General features: G+C 40.5%; 1 protein-coding gene across 3 annotated transcripts in view; it reads right to left on the bottom strand.

Moving 5' to 3' along the window:
* The window catches only part of PLG (plasminogen), a 57,007-nt gene extending 35,901 nt beyond the window's left edge, over positions 1-21,106 (bottom strand). For 2 of the 3 annotated variants that reach the window (XM_017971529.4, XM_078370422.1), the window contains exons 1-9: positions 20,999-21,106; positions 16,902-17,037; positions 15,647-15,753; positions 12,276-12,390; positions 10,381-10,520; positions 8,585-8,705; positions 4,295-4,413; positions 2,893-3,055; positions 2,511-2,656 (exon numbers count right to left, since the gene is read on the bottom strand). In XM_017971529.4, the coding sequence (XP_017827018.2) occupies positions 2,511-2,656; positions 2,893-3,055; positions 4,295-4,413; positions 8,585-8,705; positions 10,381-10,520; positions 12,276-12,390; positions 15,647-15,753; positions 16,902-17,037; positions 20,999-21,047 (1,096 nt within the window). In that variant the 5' untranslated portion in view covers positions 21,048-21,106. The remainder of the gene's footprint in view (positions 1-2,510; positions 2,657-2,892; positions 3,056-4,294; positions 4,414-8,584; positions 8,706-10,380; positions 10,521-12,275; positions 12,391-15,646; positions 15,754-16,901; positions 17,038-20,998) is intronic. The other variant, XM_078370423.1, reaches the window with a different exon arrangement.
* Between the last annotated feature and the right edge of the window lie 2,558 nt (positions 21,107-23,664).

Genomic DNA, 23,664 nt, shown 5'->3' with positions numbered 1-23,664 from the left:
AACAATCCCAAATCCCAAATTCAGTTAAACTAATAACTACATTGACCCAATTATCCACAACATATATTCGCAAGAGAAGGGTGTCTGTTTCAAAGTATAAATAATATTTACTGTAACCTCTACTGTTCTTCCGTTTATAATGTCCAATGTTTGATTAAAGAATTACAAGACACACCAAAAACCCAAGGGGAAAAAAAAGCCGCTGTTGACTAATAAAGCAATCCAGAGAGCCAGACTCAGAGAAGATGCATCTGGAAACGATCAGATTGGGATTGTGTGATACCTAAGTTAATATGTTAAAAGGATCTTGTGGTAAAGGTGGATAATATGCATGAATAGGTGAAGAATTTCAGCAAAGAGATGGAACTATAGAAAAGAGTAAAATAAAAATGCTAAAAAATTCATAATATCAGAGACCCTTCTTGGGTTGAAGAATTCTCTCAATGGGCTGAGGAGACGGCTAGACACAACTGATGAAATAATCCAGAAACTTAGAAATGGGTTACTAGAACTTATCCAATCCAACACACAAAGAAAGAAAAGAGTTACTGAAAAAAAAAAGAACAAGCTTACAAGAATTATGAAAAAACATGAATGTTCTAACATGTGGGTACTTAAGGAAAATACAGAGAGGGAAACCTGAAAACAAACAAACATTTGAACAGATAAAAGCTATGAATTTTACAAGGACAATGAAAATCAACAATCTAGGCTGGGCACAATTGCTCACACTTTGGGAGGCTGAGGCAATGGATCGTCTGAGGTCAGAAGTTCGAGATCAGCCTGGTCAACATGGCGAAACACTATCTCTACCAAAAATACAAAAATTAGCTGGGCCTGGTGGCACACCCTTGTGGTCCCAGCTACTTGGGAGACTGAAGCAGGAGAATCCCTTGAACCTGGGAGGCAGAGGTTGCAGTGAGCTGAGATTGTACCACTGCACTCCAGCCTGGATAACAGAGCAAGAGGCTGACTCAAAAAAAAAAAAAAAAAAAAAAATCAACAATCTACAAATCCAGGAGCTCAGAATACCTCAAATAGATGAAACACAAAAAATTAATAGTAAACACATCATAGTCAAACTGTTGAAAAACAAAGATGAGAAAATCTTAAAGGCAATCAAGAGAAAAATGACCTATTGAAAACACAGGAACAAAAATCAGAATTCTAGTCAGAAACTGATTGAAACAGAAGATGATTGAACATCATCATTAAAGTGCTGATGGAATGAAACTCTCCTTCCAGTATCTTTATTCAGCAAAATCACTGTTAAAAACTGAAGCCAAAATACTTTTTCAGACACTCAAAATCTGAAAGACTTCAGCAGCAGCAGACCCGTGCTGCAAAAAATGCTAAAGGCTGTTTTTCACAGAAAGAATCTGACACCAGATGGAAATGGAGATCCACCCCAAAAGACGAGGAGCACCAGAAGTAGTGAAATAAAGAGAGAAGGAAAATATTTAAAACAGTTTTATGTAAAATCACTTTAAAACACGACTGACTATTCAGGGGAAAAGTAGTGTCAATGTGTTGTGAGATCTATGGCATGGTAGACGTAAGCTTCTCTTACAAGGAGTAATAGTATAGCATTTTGGGAGGGCAGAAGCAGAAGTGAAATGATGTAAGGTTTTTATACGTCAAGTAGAATTAGATCACTTGAAGGTGAAATGTGAAAAGTAAAAAATGTATATTCTAAACGTTGTGGAAAATACTAAAACCATTAAAAATTAATTGAATAAGTAAGTAGTGGAGCTAATCTAAATGAAGGCAGAAAAAGATGAAAAAAGAAACAAAGTTTAAATGTGACAAAGAGAAATAACTAACTTGATGGTAGATGTAAATTCAACCCTATTAACAATTGCGCTAATGCAAATGGTCTGAACATCTCAATTTAAAAGCTGAGAAAAACATAGATCATACAAATACTAGTGAAAAATAGAGCGGTGAGACTGTATTTCTATCACCACAAATAGACTTCAGAACTTGCGAAGAAGGAATATTCCCAGAGATTAGAAGAAACATTACATAATGATAAAGGGATCCTTTCACCAAGAAGATACAACAATCTAAATATATCTGTGCCTAACGACAGAGCTTCAAAATACACAAAACAGAGTTACGATCTAAAAGTGAAATAGACTAATCTACAGTTAAAGTTGGACACATCACCATTCTTCCTCAGAAGTCAATAAGGGAGGAGACCGACAATCAGTAAGCATACCGAAGAGCACCACCAACCAACCTCACCTCAATGACCTTGAGGAACACCCCACCCAACAACTGCAGAAGACACATTCTTTTCAAGAGCACAGAAACATTCACCAAAATGATTATATCCTGAACCATAAAACAAACCTCAGCAAATCTAAAATAACTGAAATCATACAGGGCATACTCTGACCACAACAACATTAAACTGACAAAGATACTGTCTCTTGTGATGATGCCACTGGTGTACAAAAAGAAGGAGAGCACTTGGGCCCTCAGTAAGCTCCTGTACCCTTGCTTACCTGAGGCATCCAGCTGTTCTGTAGACACTGGGGAGGACTCACAGGACGGTATGTTACAGTACTCCCACCGCTCTTGGCTGTTCGTTGTATAGCACCATGGGGCCTTTTCTCCATCGGGGTTGCGGCAGTAGTTTTCATCCAAATTTCTGAAAAAGAGTGATTTTGAGTTTAGCTTTCCAAAAAGAAAAAAAGTCTGGGGAACCACACTTTGAGAACAACTGTTACAGGAAAAACGTGCTAAAGTTCATCTCTTTCACTTATGATTAGACCAGTTTTTCTTCCAGGATACTTTACCCTGGCTTCCTACAGTAACTAAAACTAAGGCAAAGTCAAGGGGATTTCATATTCCCCATAGCAGCAGAATGAGACTCGAGGGGCTTACTTGCAGGGAAAGTTTTCTGGTGTCTTGTTGTGCTTGTGAGGGGTCTGTGCACTCCAGCGCTGACAGGTATGTCCCGACACAGTAACAGCCACATTCCCACGATAGTTTTCACCTGTTCCCTTCAGACATTGGTAGGTAGGACCAGACAATGGTGGAGGTGTTGCTTGAATGGAAAAAATAAATTACAATGAATAATTTTAAAATAGAGAATGCACAGATGGATGTTAAGGGGGATGGCTGCAGGGGGCTCTGGTCTATCTTGCCTTCTGCTCAGCTGCTTTTGGAATTTGGCACTTGAAAATTGTTTCATGTTTTCAGAAGAAATCAACTTAGTAGCATGTATGCCTGTGAGACCTTTCATAAGAACTCTTCCAGGGAAAGACCCTTGGGTAGATGCTTCTTTCTATGTTCTCTTTGCTCAGTTCATCATACCTGGTAAGTATCAATATATGTTACCTCCCACCCCAAATGTTCACACATGCCAATGGTCCACTCTCTTTCCTGAAGAATAAATCATTCACTGAGTAGACCTAAGTGGATGACACCCAACATTCCATAAAGTCAAACCACAGGGAAAGAGTCCAAGGGAAGAAGTCAAAAAACATCTCCAATGAAAAGTGTGGGCACCCAGAAATCAAGACGTTCTTGAGGAAAAAAAGAAGATGACAAAAAGAGAAACTGAAAAAAAGAGAGAAATTGATATCCATAAAAAGGGAGAATGCCTGAGGAACTTCCACTCCCGAAGAACATGTGTCAGAGGAAAGGAGGGGAGGCCAACCCTCACTGAATCCTTTGAGACTTTTCACGCCTGTCTTTGTCTTAGTGTGTAATCCTTTCTTTCAAATTCTCAGAGAGGAAAATAGGATAAAACTGTTGTCTCCACATCATTGTTACCAGGTCTGCCATTTCATCTTCTCCTCCTGAACTCTTTCCCACCCCCACCCTCTCACCCTCTGCTCCCCAAGCTGGAAAAGCTGGGCATCCGCAGATCTGAACATGGTAAACAAAGACACTCTTTATTTACAAAGCAACTATTAGAAAGAACTCTGGTTGAAAATGAAATCCATTTGCCAGAGAGCATGGGTCTGATTTCCCTAGAGCATGGAGAAAAGTAGAATAGGACAAACAATACCCAAAGCCCACATTTCACTGAACTCCTAAGGGCAAAAGTTTCTGTTGAAAAGAAAGAAAAACATAACAAATGGACGCTCTGATCAATTACCTACAGTAATTAATAACCATAACTGTTTTAAACTAGCAATAAAATAAAGACAAATAACATCCCCTAAGACTTGTAGGTCACTTTTTCAGGGGCTGCACTCAGGCACTGACACATGTTTTCTTTTGAGTTCAAGAAGAGGGCAAGTCAGAATCCTGGAATCTGGGTGTGCTTCGTACTCACTGCAGCGGGGGATGTCGCAGAGTTCCCAGCGTTTGTTGGGGTTGGTGGTGAAACACCAAGGCCGGGGCTCCCCATCGGGGTTACGACAGTAATTTTTCTTCAAGTTCTTGCTTGGAAATCTGAATGGACAAGAAAGATTTCAGTAGCACTGAACATTTACGTTCATGGATGAGACTCTTTTTCAAGTGAGTAAACATGGAGCACCTGCTGTGTGCTAGGCACTGTCGGGCATGGAGGAGGTAATTGGATGAAGGCTGTATTCAGAGATGGCAACTAGGAAACAAGGTTGGCTCAGTATTCCAAGGACTTTCTTTTCTTGCTTTGTTTTTAGGGTCCCACTTATTGCCCAGGCTTGTCTTGAACTCCTTGAACTCACTCAAGCAATCCTCTTGCTTCAGCCCCTCATGTAACTAGGGCTTACAGGCTTGTGCCACCACACCCAGCTGCCAGGCACTGTTTTTCTGACATTTTAAATGTGTAAAAATCACTCAACAGAATCAGTACCTTATCATTTTGGCCATCTGGAAAAATTGATATAAGCCAATTCCAGTTATTCAACCACAAATAATAGCAATCTTTAAAATGCAAAGCACTTCTGCCTAAAGTACTCATCTAGTACCCAATGGAGCCAAGAACTGGGCATCTTCATAGCTTAAAGGAACAGTCCTTCTGGTCTACCAGGCTCTGCTCCCACCAGCCTTGAAGCTTAGAGAAACATGGAAGAGAAGCTGTACTCCTACAAGGGACTCACCATGCAGTATGTGCTGGATCCTTCCTCAGTGGGCCCCAGTGGCTAGGGCTGTTGGATGCACTCCGCATCTGGTGGCCCTCTGCATTTATTCATTCCCCTCTCTGAGACTGTAAATGTTTACCAGGATGGAAAGAAGAGCCAGCAGTGGCTTAAGCAATCCTCTTCTCCTTCCGGTTTCTTGGAAGTGACTTTACTCAGCTTTGGACCCTTAGGCCTTTACTGTATTTCCACTTTGAAGAAAAATGGAAGCTGCTGTGTTTTAAGCTAGCTGTTCTGAATGGGAAGGGAAAGTGGAATCTGTGTCCCAGCCTCACTTCTGCATTCTTTTTTTTTTTTTTTTTTTTTTTTTGAGATGGAGTTTCGCTCTTGTTACCCAGGCTGGAGTGCAATGGCGCGATCTCGGCTCACTGCAACCTCTGCCTCCTGGGTTCAGGCAATTCTCCTGCCTCAGCCTCCCGAGTAGCTGGGATTACAGGCGCGCGCCACCATGCCCGGCTAATTTTTTGTATTTTTAGTAGAGATGGGGTTTCACCATGTTGACCAGGATGGTCTCGATCTCTTAACCTCGTGATCCACCCGCCTCGGCCTCCCAAAGTGCTGGGATTACAGGCGTGAGCCACCGCGCCCGGCCACTCCTGCATTCTTAAAAGCCCTGGTATGGTCCTGTAGTCATCACAGAATGAAGAGGAAGACCAGAAGTGCCTATAGAATCGGAGGTGTTTTCCAGCACAATTAATGTGAAAAAGAATGCTACAAAACCTTATTCTAACTCCAAATGGAATAAATATTTAAATGTAAGCCCTAACACCATAAAAACCCTAGAACAAAACCTAGGCAATACCATTCAGGACATAGGAATAGGCAAGGACTTCATGACTAAAACACCAAAAGCAATGGCAACAAAAGCCAAAATAGACAAATGGAATCTAATTAAACTTAAGAACTTCCTCACAGCGAAAGAAACAATCATTAGAGTGAACTGGCAACCAACAGAATTGGAAAAAATTTTTGCAATCTACCCATCTGACAAAGCGTTAATATCCAGAATATACAAAAACTAAAATGAATTTACAAGAAAACAAAACCTATTCGAAAGTGGGCAAAGGATATGAACAGACATTTTTCAAAAGAAGATATTTATGAGGCCAACGAACCTGAAAAAATGCTCATCATCACTGGTCATTAGATAAATGCAAATCAAAACCACATTGAGACACCATCTCATGACAGTTAGAATGGTGATAACTGATATTGTGAAAATGGCCAGACTGTCCAAAGTAGTTTATAGACTCAATGCTATCCCTATCAAGCTACCTATGACCCTCTTCACAGAACTGGAAAAAACCACCTTAAACTTCATATGGATTCAAAAGAGAGCCAGCATAACCAAGTCAATTCTAAGCCAAAAGACCAAGACTGGAGGCATCACGCTACCTGACTTCAAACTATACTACAAGCCTGCAGTAATCAAAACAGCATGGTATTGGTACCAAAATAGAGATATAGACCAATGGAACAGAAAAGAGGCCTTGGAGGCAATGCCACTAAACTACAGCCATCTGATCTTTGACAAATCTGACAAAAACAAGCAATGGGGAAAGGATTCTCTGTTTAATAAATGGTGTTGGCAAAACTGGCTAGCTAGCTATGTGCAGAAAGCAGAAACTGGACCCCTTCCTGACACCTTACACTAAACTTAACTCTAGATGGATTAAAGACTTAAACATAAGACCTAACACCATAAAAACTCTAGAAGAAAACCTAGGCAATACCATTCAGGACATAGGAATAGGCAAGGACTTCACGACTAAAACACCAAAAGCATTGGCAACAAAAGCCAAAATAGACAAATGGGATCTAATTAAACTCCAGAGCTTCTGTACAGCAAAAGAAACAATCATTAGAGTGAACTGGTAACCAATAGAATGGGAAAGAATTTTTGCAATCTACCCATCTGACAAAGGGCTAATATCCAGGATCTATGAAGAACTGAAACAGATTTACAACAAGAAAAAAACAAACAAACCCATTCAAAAATGGGTTTCAAAAGAAGACATTTACACAGCCAACAAACATGAAAAAAATGCTCATCATCACTTGTCATTAGAGAAGTGCAAATCAAAACCACATTGAGATACCATCTCATGCCAGTTAGAATGGTGATCATTAAAAAATCTGGAGACAACAGATGCTGGAGAGGATGTGGAGAAATAGGAACACTTTTACACTGTTGGTGGGAGGGTAAATTAGTTCAACCATTGTGGAAGATAGTGTGGCAATTCCTCAAAGACTTAGAAATAGAAATTCCATCTGACCCAGCAATCCCATTACTGAGTATATATCCAAAGGATTAGAAATCATTCTATTATAAAGACACATGCACACGAATGTTCATTGCGGCACTGTTTACAATAGCAAAGACCTGGAACCAACTATCAACGATAGACTGGGCAAGGAAAATGTGGCACATATACACCATGGAATACTATGCATCTATAAAAAATGATGAGTTTGTGTCCTTTGTAGGGACGTGGATGAATCTGGAAACCATCATTCTCAGCAAACTGACATAAGAACAGAAAATCAAACACCACATGTTCTCTCTCATACAGGGGTATTGAACAATGAGAACATATGGACACAGGAAGGGGAGCATCACACACTGGGGTCTGTTAAGGGGGAATAAGAGAGGGACAGTGGCGGGTAGGGAGGTTGGGGAGGGATAACATGGGGAGAAATGCCAGATATAGGTGACGGGGGGATGGAGGCAACAAACTACATTGCCATGTATGTATCTATGCAACAATCCTGCATGTTCTTCACATGTTCCCCAGAACCTAAAGTGCGGTTTTATATATATATATATATATATATATGTATATGTGCAGTATTATATATATATATGTATAAAGTGTAATTATATATATGTGTGTAAAAAAATCTGGAACCATCATGACTTTCTAGAGCAAGAACCTTATTCTCATTTTATATTCATGATCCCCTTAGAGAATCTGATGGAAGTTATGAATCCTCATTCCAGAAAAATGTACTGATGTAAATACACATAAAACATCAGGGATTCACAAATCCATGATGTTTGCTCATAGGTCAAAAGTTAGGAGGCTTGAATCTCATTGGTACAAAGGGAAAGGAAAGAGAGTGAAGTGAAAAGAAAACTATTTGGAAAATACACCAGCAATGTGTGTGTGTATTTCTCAAGACAGATGTTAATGTATTCACACCCACATTAGTGTTTGAATGTGTAGGCCCATCAGCTGAGGATCTGGTTATTAAGCAAATCGGATTCAGAGGGTGTGACATTTTGTATTTCTAACAAACTCTCAGAAAACATCTCTGCTGCTGGCCCACGGACCACGTTTTGAGCAGAAAGAATGCGTATTCACTTGCAATATTGTGGGAGGACGTTAGCTTTGAAATTAAAAACATCTTGAGGAATGCTAAAATATCTAAATAACAGCAAATGTCCGATAGAGCTGCAGAGCCTTAAACATGGAGTGTTTTTTTCCAGTGAGACTTACTTGGAGGGAATGTATCCATGGGCATGTGGGGTCTGAGAGTCCCAGGCCTGGCATTCCAGTCCAGACATGGTCTTGGAAATTTTTCCATCATAATTTTCTCCACTGCAATGCATACATTCATCTGGACAGGTTGGGAAGGAAGGACAGAGAAGAAGAAAAAAACTGAAATGGACGAAGCAAAACAGAGAGTTAAAACCAGAATCCCTCTCCCTTAAGTGCAACTTGGCCCCATTCAGCTGTAATTCACAACAGGCACTTGGCCATAAAATTGGCAATAAGGACTCAGGATTTTCTAACACAATCCAAATGTCATTTTCCTTTTAAATGGTAACATTCACAAATTTTAGTCAATATCCAGTCAATTATTTTAGTCATGACCAAATTCAGAATTTCCCTGATGCCATGTCCTTAAATCAGGATGTGCAGGCCGGCAGGGAGGCAGGGGTGCATCTATTCTCGGAAGTCTGTAAGTTCTCCCTTAGGACTTTTCAATATTCGCCATCTTCATTACAATAATGATCTTTAAAACTTTGTGTGAAATTATTCTGATCATTCCACTGACTGCACCGTCTCAGGGTTTTAGTCTTGAGTTTTCGTCTGTGCTCATGGTCTCATGGAGAACAATATTCACCTGAAGTGACAGCACTTCCCTTTTTATATAGTCGAGAAGCATGACGGGCTCTCTTTTTTGCAAAATTATTCACAAACTTAAACTTTGATTCAGAATTATTGAAGTCACACGGTAATGCAGAGTAATATGTGACTTACATTCTTTTGGGGTACTAAGGAAAACGGGCAGACTAAATATAAAAGTGGGGCATTGGTGGCACTTAAGGGCAAATACGTATAACATGGTATACGAATAAAGGATCCCCATGATTCTAATAGGTGGACGTGAAGGGAGAACTGAATGATCACGCAGTACCATATCCACACTGTCACACGAGTCTCACCTTTATTCATTCCCTTTTGCACCAACAAATGTAGCCAGAAATACAAAATGATGACAGTTTTTTCAGTACAATGTTTTTTTATTTTTTAGCATTGACCTTTGAGGTGCACTATTAAATTGGTCAGTCCATTAAAACAATGATTTGCTGATTTAAAAATTGCTTTCTTGCTTAGCTTCAGCGAAACAGCAAAGTCTACATTAAATGTATATTGTTTATTTGATTTTTATTGATTTTGTTGTTTTATTTTAACTACTTAATTGCAAATCTGTCTTGGGTTTTACACTGTGTAAAAGTTTACTCATAAGAAATTTGTATTTAGAGTTTAGATGTAGTTTTATGTCTACACATGTTGATGTAATATTTTAATAAAATAATTCAGGTCAGCTGGGTGCAGTGGTTCATGCCTTTGATGCCAGCACTTTGGGAGGCCAAAGTGGGCAAATCACCTGAGGTCAGGAGTTTGAGACCAGCCTGACCAACATGGAGAAACCCCGTCTCTACTAAAAGTACAAAATTAGCTGGGAGTGGTGGTGCATGCCTGTAACCCTAGCTATTCAGGAGGCTGAGGCAGGAGAATCACTTGAACCCATAAGGCAGAGGTTGCAGTAAGCCGAGATCATGCCATTGCACTCCAGCCTGGGCAACAAGAGCAAAACTTCATCTCAAAAACAAACAAACAAAAAATTTAGGTCAATTCTGTGGGTCTGAGCAAAGTTTTGCTCCTTTCTGAGAGGCGAATACATTACTCAATTATTAGTAATCTCCCTGTAGGAAGGGGCTTTACACAAATTATTTTATAGGTGAAGGGCAGAAATGAAAGCGCTTTCTAGAGCCCCTCCTGACCTTCACACTCGGGAATGTCGCAGTAGTCGTATCTCTGTTCTGAATCAGTGGTGTAGCACCAGGGCCCCTTCTCATCGTTGTCTGGGTTCCTGCAGTAGTTCTCCTCCAGTCCCTCTGAGGGGTGTGTATCAGGTGAGTATCTGGAGAGGATGGGAAAGAAGCACTTAGACTATATTCTAAAAATCAGTATGCTACCAGCAAGGCAGCAGGAGATGCTCTCGTTTCCCATCAGAGATTGAAGTTGTCATGCGAATGCATTTCAGCAGGGTGCTGCAGCATTTGTGTGGCCAGATTTTTAATTTCTCTATTGATTGGCTGCTTCTGGCACAGAAGGTAATATTACCATTGCTGCTATATTGACAGCCGAGTCTTAGACGGAGAGCCAAAGTATTTTTATTCACAGTCAAGAGAAATATAAAGGCCTCAAAAGCCTGCCAAGGTCCTAATTCATTCCAGACACCTTCTTCTGTCAGTTACCGTTTCTCTGTAAAAATCCCTGTAGTTAATAACATTCTGTCCATGTGAACTATGTGCCAGGAATTCAACTAAAATCTTTCTATGCATTTTCTTTTTTAGTCCCAATAAAAAACCCCTGCGAGGAAAGTGTTATTATCCTATTTTACAGATGAGAAGACTGAGTGGCAACATAAAACGAAACAAAACTCGCTTAAGTGTGAATAACTACTAAGAAGCAGATCAGGAATTCCAAGTTGATTTGACTGATTCCAAAGTCCTCTTTTTTTCTGAAATGCAGCCTGAATTAATGGGGGCGGAGGAGGGAGTTAAGCTCCTTTTCAATTCTAGAGATGAGTTGCTGTATAGAGACAACCATTTAGATGAAAATCACAAGACTTAAAGTCTAGAAAGGCAGGTTTTATTTCTGGTTCTTCTGTGAACCTGTTTGGGGTAATCCCCACCCTCTCAGGACCTCAGTTCCCTCATAAAGATGAACCTAGACCACCTGTAAAAATGGCCCAGTGTGTCTCCATGGCACCTGACTGTCTCTGAGTTCGCCATTTGGTTGAATCAGTTTTCATTATCTCACAGGGAATATTCAATCTGCTCATTTCACAGGGATGTAGCCAAGTCAATTTGTTGAGTGTTGGGGGAATGGATAAAGGTGAGCACTGTTTGATGAGCATCACTACTGAGAACTTAATGCCATCTAACACCAAACTGGGAAAAGTACAAAAAAGACACTAAAATAAATAACAGGCAAGTTGCGAGATTTGGGTTTCATGTATCTCCATTTTCATTTTTGTATTTTATTTACTTTTTTGCTCCACAATTTGAGTCGAACATGTGATAAGAGCTCTAATTTGGTATGTCCCAAACATAGTTATCTTTGTGTTTTTCTCAGATTTGGCCTCAAATTCATGGTTTCATTGATTTTTTTTTTTTAACTAGACATGTTTCTATGTTCTAGGTCTTCAAGATACCTCCATACCCAAGAAAAAATAGAAAGCAACCATATTCTACTATGGTGCTATAAATAATTGAACATTAACATCAAAAAGGTTCTGTTTATGCACATATTCTGGTTTGAATGAAAAATAATGAAATCGTCCTACATACAGTTGGCCTTCTGTATCCATGGGTTCCACATCCACAAATTCAACCAACTGTGGATGGAAACGACTTGAAAAAGATGATAGAGAATAACAATATGAAAATAAAACATAATACAAATAAAAATATGGTATAACAATGATTACGTAGCATTTACATTATATGAGAGAATGTATGTAGGTTATATGCAAACACTATACCATTTTATGTGTGGGACTTGGGAAGCATGGATTTTGGTAGCCACGGGGTCCTGGCACCAGTCCCCCACAGACACAGCAGGACAACTGTACAATAGGTGAACACAAAGATGAAAGGGAAAGTCTTACTTAGGTTTGTGGGGAAAAGTAGAACTCCATTTTTGACAGGTGACGCCGTTTTTTGTTTTGGACGTTGTCCCTCTGTAGTTCCTTCCATTCCCAGTCTTGCACTCTGAAAGATACACTGAAGGGAAAGCCACACAGTGGTCAAAGTCTTTCACACCAAGAAACCACAGAAGGTCTGCACAGCACAGTCACATTGAGAGAAAGACCTTGTGCACCAGACCCCGCTTCTGCTTTCTAAAAGATCATCTTTTGCATCTGAAAGAGGGCTGCAATAAACTGAGCCATTCTGTACTTTGCTTCATGTATTCAAATGCTACTTATGAGCCCTCTGTGTATCAAGCCCCACCAGGGTGCTGGGGGGCCCATGGGGCACAGTGCAGCCAGAGGCTTGGCTGCCATGCAGCTCACATTCTAGTGGAATCAGGCAGTGGGGTCACAGGAAATCTTCAAGGAAGCACAGTATGGAGTGAGATCACTTCATAATGGTACACGTTACAGAGAAAACACATAGCATGATGAGACAGAGTGAGAGAATGGGGAAAGGGATTTTTGGATGGGGAGACAACAGGCTTTTCAAAGGCTGAAAGAGATCTAACCCACTTCTATTTCTTCAGGCTCCCAGTGATACGCAAAAGTGCCAAACAGGGCTATAAAACCATGGTTTACTGTAAATGTTGGCAGTAAAAGTTCTCAACCAGCCTCCACTCAACCAAAAGGGCCCTCTACTGCCTTTAAAACAGTCTGATGCTCACCTGGGTCCACATGCAGCTGCAGGTGCTTTGCTGGTGTGTCCCCCCCACCCAGCGTCTGTTCCCCCCATGTGGGTTGTGTGTTTACCACGAGTCATTTCTTTGCATTTTCCAGCTTTCTTACAGTTATATTTAATTAAAGATGATCGAAACTGAGAAATGAATGTGGAAAGAAACAAAGCTCTTTTTTGTTTTGTTTTTAACTAAATTGAATGTTTTTAAGGAGTTGAAACATGAATCATTTAAAAAATTGCTATCAAATCCATGGAGGGCAATCCACTCATATAGTTGACTATAAAGTTTGAGGAGGAAATCATAAGAATCTAAAGGTATTGCACATTCAGCTTGATTAGTAAATGTCGAGATACGGTCCATTTCAAAGATAAGGAAAGTGATAATTGTAGACGTTGCACTAAAGCATAGTTTATGCAGGAAATGCACTAGAGACCTCCTACTGGTGACCCCATATTCAAAGAAAAAAAAGCCTCTGTTTACATAAAAAGGTGTCATGTACGCTTGTGTTTTCAATGAAAATATAAAATGTTTGCGGTATACTAATCATTTATGTTTACCCACTTTAGTCCTTTTTGAATTCATTGATCAATCACATGGGAAAGTAGTCCTAACATACCTACAGGAAACGAATGCTTTTAACCCAATACTATGCATTATGATTGCAAGTACGTCTTCTTTGGGAGCCCAGTACTATGTACTATGATTAAAGGTACGTCGTCATTGGGACATAGTATTACAGTAGACATAAGACACACATCAAAAGTGTAAACTCAAAGTGCTTTGTGAAAGGGAGGTCTAGAGGTCAGGGAAGATTTGCAAAGGAGGCGGTGATTGAGCTGAGACCTAGGAGATAAGAAGGAGCTGGCACAGCAGGACAAAGTTGAAGACGTCCCAGGCAGGAGGGCATGTGCTTGGAGTGGTGAAGGAACAGAGGTAAGGCCAGTGTAGAAAAGTTGAGCAAGCCAAGCAAACAGCAGCCCGGGGTTACTTACATAATTCTGGGCCCTAGCACATTTGGGAAGTATTTGGGTCTTATTTTAAGGGCACTAGGAAGGGCTTCAAGCAGGGAAGGTACATTTCTTACAGATCATGTGTACAGCTACAAGTAGCCCCAACCAGTGGTGACAGGGTCTTGGACCGGGTGATGGCAGTGTGGCTGGTGGTAAGTGGTGGAAGTAAATGTGATCTAACACTGACTATTCCCAGCAAAACCCTGGCAGGTAAGTTAGAGTGGGTCAATATCCCACAGCAAAGAAACAAAGACCAAAAAATGGCTGACTTTTGACTTTTCTCTTCTCTTCTGTTTGTATGTACCCACCAGAGTTTATATAACCTTTTGCTCCCTTCTGTCACCTTGAAAACAAGCCGACTAAGCTTTCAAACTTCAGACTTCAAACTCAGCCTAACAGTCATTCCCATGTTTCCCCTGGTTAACAATTTACAAATGACATATCTAAATGTTAGCATTTTGTAGAGAGAATCCAGGCTGTTTTTTTTTTAAATCTGGTACAAGTAGGTGATCCTATATAGTTTACCCTTTGCTTACTACTTGCAAGAACTAGTAACTTCAACAGATAAAGTTTAGATTTAATCTGTACTTTAATCTCAAGAATTAGAGAGGAGCAGTGGTAAGGAAGAAAGTACAATGCATACAGCTAATGAAACCCACGAAGAGTCAACGCACAGAAATAATTCCGACCCAAATAAATACTGTTTAAATTGCTACTTAGAGTTTTGCAGTGATACCAGACACAACATTGAAAATCATCCTGAAGAATACAAGAACTATGGTGTTTCCAGTCTGCTTTAACACCTGGGATGCAGAATATTTTGGGAGCTATATTGCTATTATTAACAGTCTTAATACCTAGCCACCGACATAGCAAAGGAAACAGTTTTTAAAGTGTCATACATATCCTTTCGAATCTTCATACCCTTAATGAAACATTTGCACATCTAAAAAGACATGCAATTTCCATTGAAATCCTGTCTGTGTCTTATTCTAAACAATGGGACTATTGACCCACGTTTTGAAAGAAACTATAGAAAAGGAGCTGTAACTTTTGCACAGTTTTAGAAGACAACATTTCAGAAACCTGAGGAAAGTATAGATTATGTCCCCCAAAATGTGAAAAATTTAAGAATGAAAATAAGATTTTTGTCCCGATCCAAATGTTTCTGAGGATTAAAACACCTCAGTATTTCTATTTTACAAGGCTTTGTCCAGAAGCTAGGGCCCAACAACCATGGTCACCCTGTAGAATAAGAAGCCAAGATCAAAAGGAATGCGTAGACTTCCCATCTCCTCGTTAAATATAAAATATTATTTTAAACATCTTACTTTCAGGGTCATAGAGGTAGATGTGATGTTGCAAATCCAATCCTTTCATTTTTTTGACCAACAAAAAAAATTAAACCCACGAGGTGAAATAATATACTCAAGCTGACATGCTTAGTCAGCAATCAAATCCTGTCCTAACTCAGAATTCAATTCCACTACACCATAGTGCCTTCCTCCTCTGGTCTCATAAAGTAAAGATAGAATAGAGAAGGAGGAAGAGTGGGAGGATGGGGAGGATGGGAGGAGGAGGAAGAAGAAAATGTACTTGCTTTTCTTTTCAAATAAAACGACATCTCTCAGCCTAATGATTGTGGAAGACTTGCTGTTTTCAGCCATTATCACACATTGTTGCTCTTTACTGTGATATTGAAATGACCTGCAGAAGAAATCAGGAAATCAAATAAGTATTTTTCTTTATTTAAAGAAAGGAAATGTTTATCAATAAGTGAGACATGCTAAAGATCATTGCATCTCTTGATGGACCAGGGAGCTCAGAAGTGCTGCCTGTCAGCTATTTGGGCATGGCATCGATGAAGTGCTGAACCAAAGACACCCACGTGGCAGTAACTCTCGTTCTCTCACGCCCCTGTCATCTTTCCCTCATTTTCTCTTTCTTTCTATTTCAACTGCTTTACTTCTTCTTCACTGGTTTTCTTAATTGTCTTTGGGTTGGAAAGAAGCTACTCTGTTTGCCTTGAACCCGTTGTCCAAGATGGTCTGCCTCCATGACCTCTCGACTCTGATCACTTCCCATGAACCTCTGCTCCACCTTTCACCTGGCCCCTGATCCCTCCCTTCCCCATCCACGTGGTCCTGCTGTGGGTGCTCAGTTTGGCATCCAGAGCTATCGTCCCAGGCCCATCACCTACGTGAAGCCTTTGCTTTAGCCAACTTGATCTCTTAATGGTCCCCATCAAGGGGGTTCAGGGCTGCATCTTCCCCCTCCTGCCTGGTGCTTGTCAAGAGCTCTCTCAACTCCAAACCCAGCTCAGTCCCCACCTCCCACCTCCTGCCTGAGCCTTCTCTAGCTGCCTCAACCTTAGGGACTGTTCTTTCCTCTGGATCTGAGTGGATCATGCATTGATTATGCCACTTCGCAGTAACTCACTTGAGCTGTCTTTTTTTCAAACATTATATCCAGTTTCCTCGACTACACCTTAAATACTAAAGGGCGGGCACTGGGTTCTTGTAGCTGTAAGTCATTGCTCGGATCTATCTGGGACATGATCCTCAACAAACATTTACTGATCATGATGTTAAAAATCAGAGCTCAGAACAATAGCTGCTAATGTTTATGTCGGTGTAAAAACAAATAACTTCCTTTTAGGGTATTTTTCTAGCAGAGATTCCAGTAAACCTTAACGAGAAGCCATTAGTACGGCTTCAGATACTGTGAGCAAATATAGTTCCAAATGCTGATTCCATAAATTTCTCCCTTCTCTTAAATTGTTAATAAATTTGTGAGTAAATGACTTGCCATCCAAATGACAGATTTCTGGGTAGGTGCAACAACAATGGAAATACCTGCAGGTGAATTCTCTCTCTTCCTCACATTTTGCCGCACATTCCTTTACGCTTCCTGCCTCCAGCTTTTTCTTAGTGAAACTGAACAGCGAAGCCCCCTGGGTGTTCACATAGTCCTCCAGAGGCTCTCCTTGACCTAGAGGTGGGAGGCCCAAGTGGAACAAATGGTCAGTTAATCAACGCCAATGTCTAATTGCCATGACTTCCTTTTAGTCTCTTCGGTTAGCATTAACTGAATAAAACTTGCTGTTTCCTGGAAGTAGAATGGGCAGCTGTGAGTCCAGATGTTTAGTTAAGAACACATAGTCTGACATGTGGACATAAAGATGGCAACAAAAGGCACTGGGGACTCCCAGAGAAGGGAAAGAGGGAGGGAGGCAAGGGCTGGAAAAATACCTGTTTAGTATTTAGCTCACTACCTGGCTGATGGAGTCATTTGTACCCCAAAGCTCAGTGTCACACAATTTAGTCATGTAACAAACCTGCACATGTATCCCTGACTCTACGAGTTGAAATTATAAAACAAAGAAAAACCGGTTCATTAGCAGATTGTAAGATATTAAAAGATTAACTAGATCGATAAACAGGTTAGAACTATGGAACCATTACTGAGTTACCATATTAACAGGTATAGACCCTTAAATAAAAACAAATTTTATGTTTGCTGTTGATTGGCATGTCGTGAGAGAAAAGTAAGGCACCATCAGTGGCAACGGTGCCATGAAGATTGATGTTGATTTGTTCATCCCTGGGTAGAAGTGGAATGTGGAGGCCATTGTTTGATTTCTTACAATACGTGCTTTGGTTTAACACTGTCGCTTTAACCTCCTTGAGATACAAAAGTTTTGGTGCATAGATGACGCTGGAAATAAATAAGAACTGAACTAAATTATATTGCCACCTCGGGCAAAAACTGGATGAAACACTGGAGGGTAGGAAGCTCCCTACTATGAAGGCCATTTCTATACTGGGCTTACTACAGTGACACACCACTCCTAACTGGGGAGAAATCAGTTTTTCCAAGGTGCTGACAGGCATCTGGATTTCAGAGGGAATTGTGAAAAAGCAGAACCTGGGACAATTACTGGTCTTGATGTTTCTTTGAGATCAGATCTGAGGCAAGGAATCTGTCTCAAAGCTGCCTTCTGCCTGGAGGCGGCAGAGGGTGGCCAAGCGGGGCTCAGCTGTGCTCCCACCGCAAGGCTACAGAATGTCCCCTGTCCCGAGGCTCCTAAGAACACCTAGCCAAGCTTCAGCAGCTATCTTCTAAGCCTGGAGATGCTAGCTCCATCCTTGGCACAGAATGCCAGTGATTTTCACAGGGTGAGGGGCCAGAAGAGGCTTACAAAATGAAGATAGCCAAGATCCATGAAATTAGACAACAGGACAACCTTGACCACTTTCAGGGGTGTGGTGGGGGCTGCAGGCAGAGGGAGTGGGTTAAAAGGTGACTAGGGGAGTGGCAGGAGACAATCCTCGCTCTGAAGGCAGGGAGCCCTCTGGGGAACATGGAGTCAGGGGAGGTTCTGAAAGATGACACAGAGCAGAGTGCATTACTTTGCATGCTGATAACAAGTATAGAGTAGGAAGGCAGATGAACAGATTCTCATTCTCAGAAAGGCCTGTCCTGACCTCCTGAGAGTACACAGAGCACAAGGGGCAGGACAGGGAGGGGAATGCACTCTCTTCCAAAGTCCCCAGCCAAAGTTCACCTGCTTCCCATCTCTGCAACTTTGTCCTTCCTCAATGTAAGACACTCCAGGCTGGAAAAATGGATTATTGACCAGGAGTTGGCTAAAAGCACTTGCAAGATGTATCAAAAGATCACAGAGAAATAGATACTTTAGGTCCATATCTATGTCTTCACCCTGCATCTTCTGTCAGCTTGAACTCTCATTTCCAAGAAGAGCTGTGTTTTGGTAAATTCTATTCAGAGTGTGACTTCAAAACACAAAACAAATCCACAAAGTGTGCCCTACAGTGAGTTAAGTTAAACTTTCTGAAGAGTTTTTTTGAAGTATAGCACAGCAGACTACAACTGATATTCAACAAGAGAAAACTTCCATTTATTCCCCCTTCAATTAAGTTACCTCTGAGTGTCATCTTATTATGCTTCATAGTGGGTCACTGCTGAGATCCCCTCCCCAGCTCAAGTTCTTAGTAAATATCCCAAAAATGAATCAAATTTTTTCTTTTAATTTTGAAATGTTTTCCCCCATTTAAAAAATCTTATTCACTTCTAGGACTCATATGGCAAAAGGATTTGATAGGGCTTATTTGGTGGCAAGAAAACATGAAACAAATCTTTCAGTGGAAAAATACATTTAAATTATAGGCAAAATGTAGATGTATATTGCTACCGATGCAAATGTATTTCATTAGCAGCGTGAGAATGTCTTCCTCACTGTGATATGGGAAGTGCATGCATATTTGCATGTGTAAGAAAAAAGACTTAGTAATTTGTGAAATGGAAGATGTTTCCCTGCTTCTCACTGAGTACGGCTGTAAAAGAAAGTTTTTCCTCGCCCCGAGCATTGCAGCACACCAGAAAGATGACACATCCACAGACAGCCTTCCTTTCCAAAGAGCGTATGAGAGAATGTGCCCCCAGGTTGGGTAAAACACATGTTAATCCTGTGGCAGAGAATTTTGATCTTTCAGTGTACACCTTTGGGTGTAGCCCACTGAATAAGTTCACAGAGATCTCTGTCCCAGTTTCCAGGGGCTGAAGTAGACTATTCATACCGCCAACACACAGCTCTTTCCCACAAAAATTTCATTGTTTAATTTTCTCCTGCTCTATGTTTTCTTCGATAGTTCCTTGAATGGCTTCCACTAAATGCAAATGTATTTGAATTTGTAAAATTTCATCTGGTAATTTATAGATTGAATTTCAAGTATGTATTCATTATTGATATGAAGAACTGTTAGCGAAACTTATGATTCCATTTTTATAAAATTTCCAAAATGGCAAAGATTTAAACACAGAAGGTAGATTAGTGGCTGCCAGAAGCGGCAGATTGGGGGTAACAGCTAAGGAGAGTGGTATCTTGCAGGTATGACAAGATTTTAAAATTTATTCTGATAGTGGCTGCACAACTCCCAATATATTAAAATCCATTGGATTGTGTGCCTGAATGGGTGAATTCTCTACGTTAATTATATCTCGATAAAGCTGTTTTTTTTTTTTTTAAGTAAAAGAACTACTAGGACATGTTTAGAATATCTTTTCAAAGGCTTAAACAAAGCTGAAAAGTGAGAAGAGCCCTAGATTTCTTCTGGGAAATGTGGCTTAAATCCTTGATGCAGGAGTTTGGTCACTGAGCAAATAACATGATTCTCCTAAGTCTGTATTTCCTTGTCTATAAAATGGGGACGAATATACAACCCTACCTATACCACAAGCTAAAGAAGCTAGTAATTGTAAAGGACACACACTCACACTCACATTGACACACAGGTATGTAAGGATGTATGTGTACAAACGTGGGGGCTACTCACAAGCACTAAGTGTTTGTTGAATCACTATATGCATATGTGATCTGGCAAATGGATGCATGTGATTTCTCCCAGGATAAGAGGTGAATGTATACCTATGGAAAGGCTTACTCAGGCCACAACAGAGAGAGAAATGCTGAATCCTGCCCCCCCCCCAACCATGAGCTGGGGAGGGTACAGAATATGTTCTAAGAGATGTTTTGTTGTTTTAACTTGCAAGTGAGGGGAGCATGACATTTTAACAGAGATGATATAAATTAATCAAACCGAGAACCAGGCAAAGAGCTGAGCCATCTCTTGGATGGTTAGCTACATTGGCTCTTTTTCAATTAGACTGGCCACTATGTGGGTGCACTCATTTAGATTTGAAAAATCACCCATTATTTTATCTGCCCATTCATTCCAGCACCCTGAAAATCTTCACAGCACAATTAAACTTACTTCTTGAAGAGCTCCTCAATCTTATACAAGATTTTGAACTTGGAATTTCATGAACAGAAAATTAAATTAGGCGAATTGCACATGAAGCCATGGCATATGTATTTTTACTACATTGTGGGAGAAAAAACAATTCTTATATTAAAAAAAAGTTGTCTTACCTGATTTCAGAAATAAAAGAAGTAGAAGAATCACTTCCTTATGTCCCATTTTGGGACTGGCCAGCAGTGCCCAGAACGTGTGTCCCAATCCCAGGATGTTGTTGACTTACATGAGAGTAAACGCATCCACAAACCAGAGTCACATTAAGTTAATTATTCTCTCAGAGGCCCTCGCCCCTGGCTCAGCAGGGGTCAAACATTACCTTGTGTAAAGGGTCCTTACAAAATGTTCGAGAGTGGAATCTGCAATAGACGCTGGGAGGTGGTGAAAACCGTCTCCGCCCTCGGCTGCTCCACACTGCCTTCATGTCCCTTACTCCTCCCCTCACCCCTCATCCTTCATTTCTCCCGATTATTCTCTTTTCCTTCCCTCTTCTTTCATTCCCTTTCTTTCGGATAAAACAAAATCATAATAGTATCTCATACGTGCTGGTACCTTCCATGACCAGACCCTCTGCCAAGCACTGCGCATCCATAGTCTCCCTCAAGCTTCCAACAGGCGGTGCTGTTCTCGTCCCTGCTGTACCGGGAGGGGGTTGAGGTCTTCCCGAGGTTGTGTGGCTAACCAGGGGTGGATACACACAGCCCATTCAGGTCTTAGATGGCAAACTTGAGCTAAGTTTCACATCAGCATCTCCACATCCTACACCAAACTGTGTCAACATTACAACATAGGTGAAAACATTCTATTATCTTCCAAATTTCTTTATTCCCAGTAAACTCATGTGTCTTCTGTAATGATAAATATTTACAACATAAATAAATATTTCCCCAAAGTGAATGTATGGCACATTATTATATTCTCATTCTCATGAAATAAAGCAAGAATGGTAGCATTAAGTGGAAAGAGTCTATCTCAATTTTAATTGTTGAATCTGTAGTTTTCCCTGGCTTGAGGAAGAGCAACTAGGTAGTATACATGCTTTAAAACTTCTATTTGTTCAAAGATATTTAGGAATAATACAATTGACCTCTCTATATTAGATGTGAAATAAGGACCAGAAAGTATCATTCTTCTTTCCAGGCAGTGAAATTACTTCATTGAGTGGCAAAAGATAGAGGTGGGAGCCCAACAGTCTTGGGTGGAACATCCTGTGGAATTCCCTGGGATTGAGGAACCATGCAGAACCCTCAGGAAGAAGCCATCCAGGACAATGAGAGGGTGGCCCCATGTGAGGGACGGGGGGGATCTAATTGCATTTCCTGATTTCCTATTTTAGCTTCACTCTCTTCTCTCCTCATTTCTTACACTCCGTTTATCCTCTCTGTTTCACCTCATGTCCCAGTTCATTAAAAGGGAAAGAAGACGGAGGCAAGTTGAGAAACCAGCAGTGGGGAGACTTCATAGACATACATTTTGTATTTTCTTTTTCTTTTTTTGTTATACTTTAAGTTCTGGGGTACATGTGCAGATCTCACAGGATTGTTACATAAGTATACACATGCCATGATGGTTTGCTGCCTCCATCTCCCCGTCCCCTACATTAGGTATTTCTCCTAATGTTATCCCTCCCCAACCTCCCCAATCCCTGCTATCACTCCCCTAGCTCCCAACCCCCCAACAGACCCCTGTGTATGATGTTCCCCTCCCTGTGTCCATGTTTCCTCATTGTTCAACACCCACTTATGAATGAGAACATGCAGTGTTTGGTTTTCTGTTCTTGTGTCAGTTTGCAGAGAATTATGGTTTCCAGCTCCATCCATGTCTCTGCAAAGGATATGAACCTTTTTATGGCTGCATAGTATTCCATGGTGCATATGTGCCACATTTTCTTTATCCAGTCTATCCTCGATGGACATTTGGGTTGGTTCCAAGTCTTTGCTATTGTAAACAGTGTGGCAATGAACATATGTGTGCATGTGTCTTTATAACAGAATGATTTATAATCCTTTGGGTATATATCCAGTAATAGGATTGCTGGGTCAAATGGTGTTTCTATTTCTAGATCCTTGAGGGATCACCACACTGTCTTCCACAATAGCTGCACTAATTTACACTCCCACCAACAGTGTAAAAATGTTCCTTTTTCTCCAAATCCTCTCCAGCATCTGTTGTCTCCAGATTTCTTAATGATCACCATTCTAACTGGTGTGAGATGATATCTCAATGTGGTTTTGATTTGCATTTCTCCAATAACCAGTGACGATGAGCATTTTTAATATGTTTGTTGGCTGCATAAATGTCTTCTTTTGAAAGTGCCTATTCATATCCTTCACCCAATTTTTGATGGGTTTGTTTTCTTCTTGTAAATTTGTTTTAGTTCTTTGTAGATTCTGGATATTAGCCCTTTGTCAGTTGGGTAGCTTGCAAAAATTTTTTCCCATTCTGTTGGTTTCCAGTTCACTCTAATGACTGTTTCTTTTGCTGTGCAGAAGCTCTTAAGTTTCATTAGATCCCATTTGTCTATTTTGGCTTTTGTTGTCATTGCTTTTGGTGTTTTAGTCATGAAGTTCTTGCCTATGCCTATGTCCTGAATGGTATTGCCTAGGTTTTCTTCTAGGGTTTTGATAGTGTTAGGTCTTATGTTTAAATCTTTAATCCATTTGGAGTTAATTTTTGTATAAGGGATAAGGAATGGGTCCAGTTTCAGCTTTCTGCACATGGCTAGCCAGTTTTCCAAACAACATTTGTTAAACAGGGAATCCTTTCCCCATTGCTTGTTTTT

This window comes from Callithrix jacchus, chromosome 4 (genome assembly GCF_049354715.1).
Source record: "Callithrix jacchus isolate 240 chromosome 4, calJac240_pri, whole genome shotgun sequence".
Taxonomy (NCBI): domain Eukaryota; kingdom Metazoa; phylum Chordata; class Mammalia; order Primates; family Cebidae; genus Callithrix; species Callithrix jacchus.
Note: the sequence above shows the minus strand (reverse complement) of the source record. Positions and strands in the feature narration are given on the sequence as shown.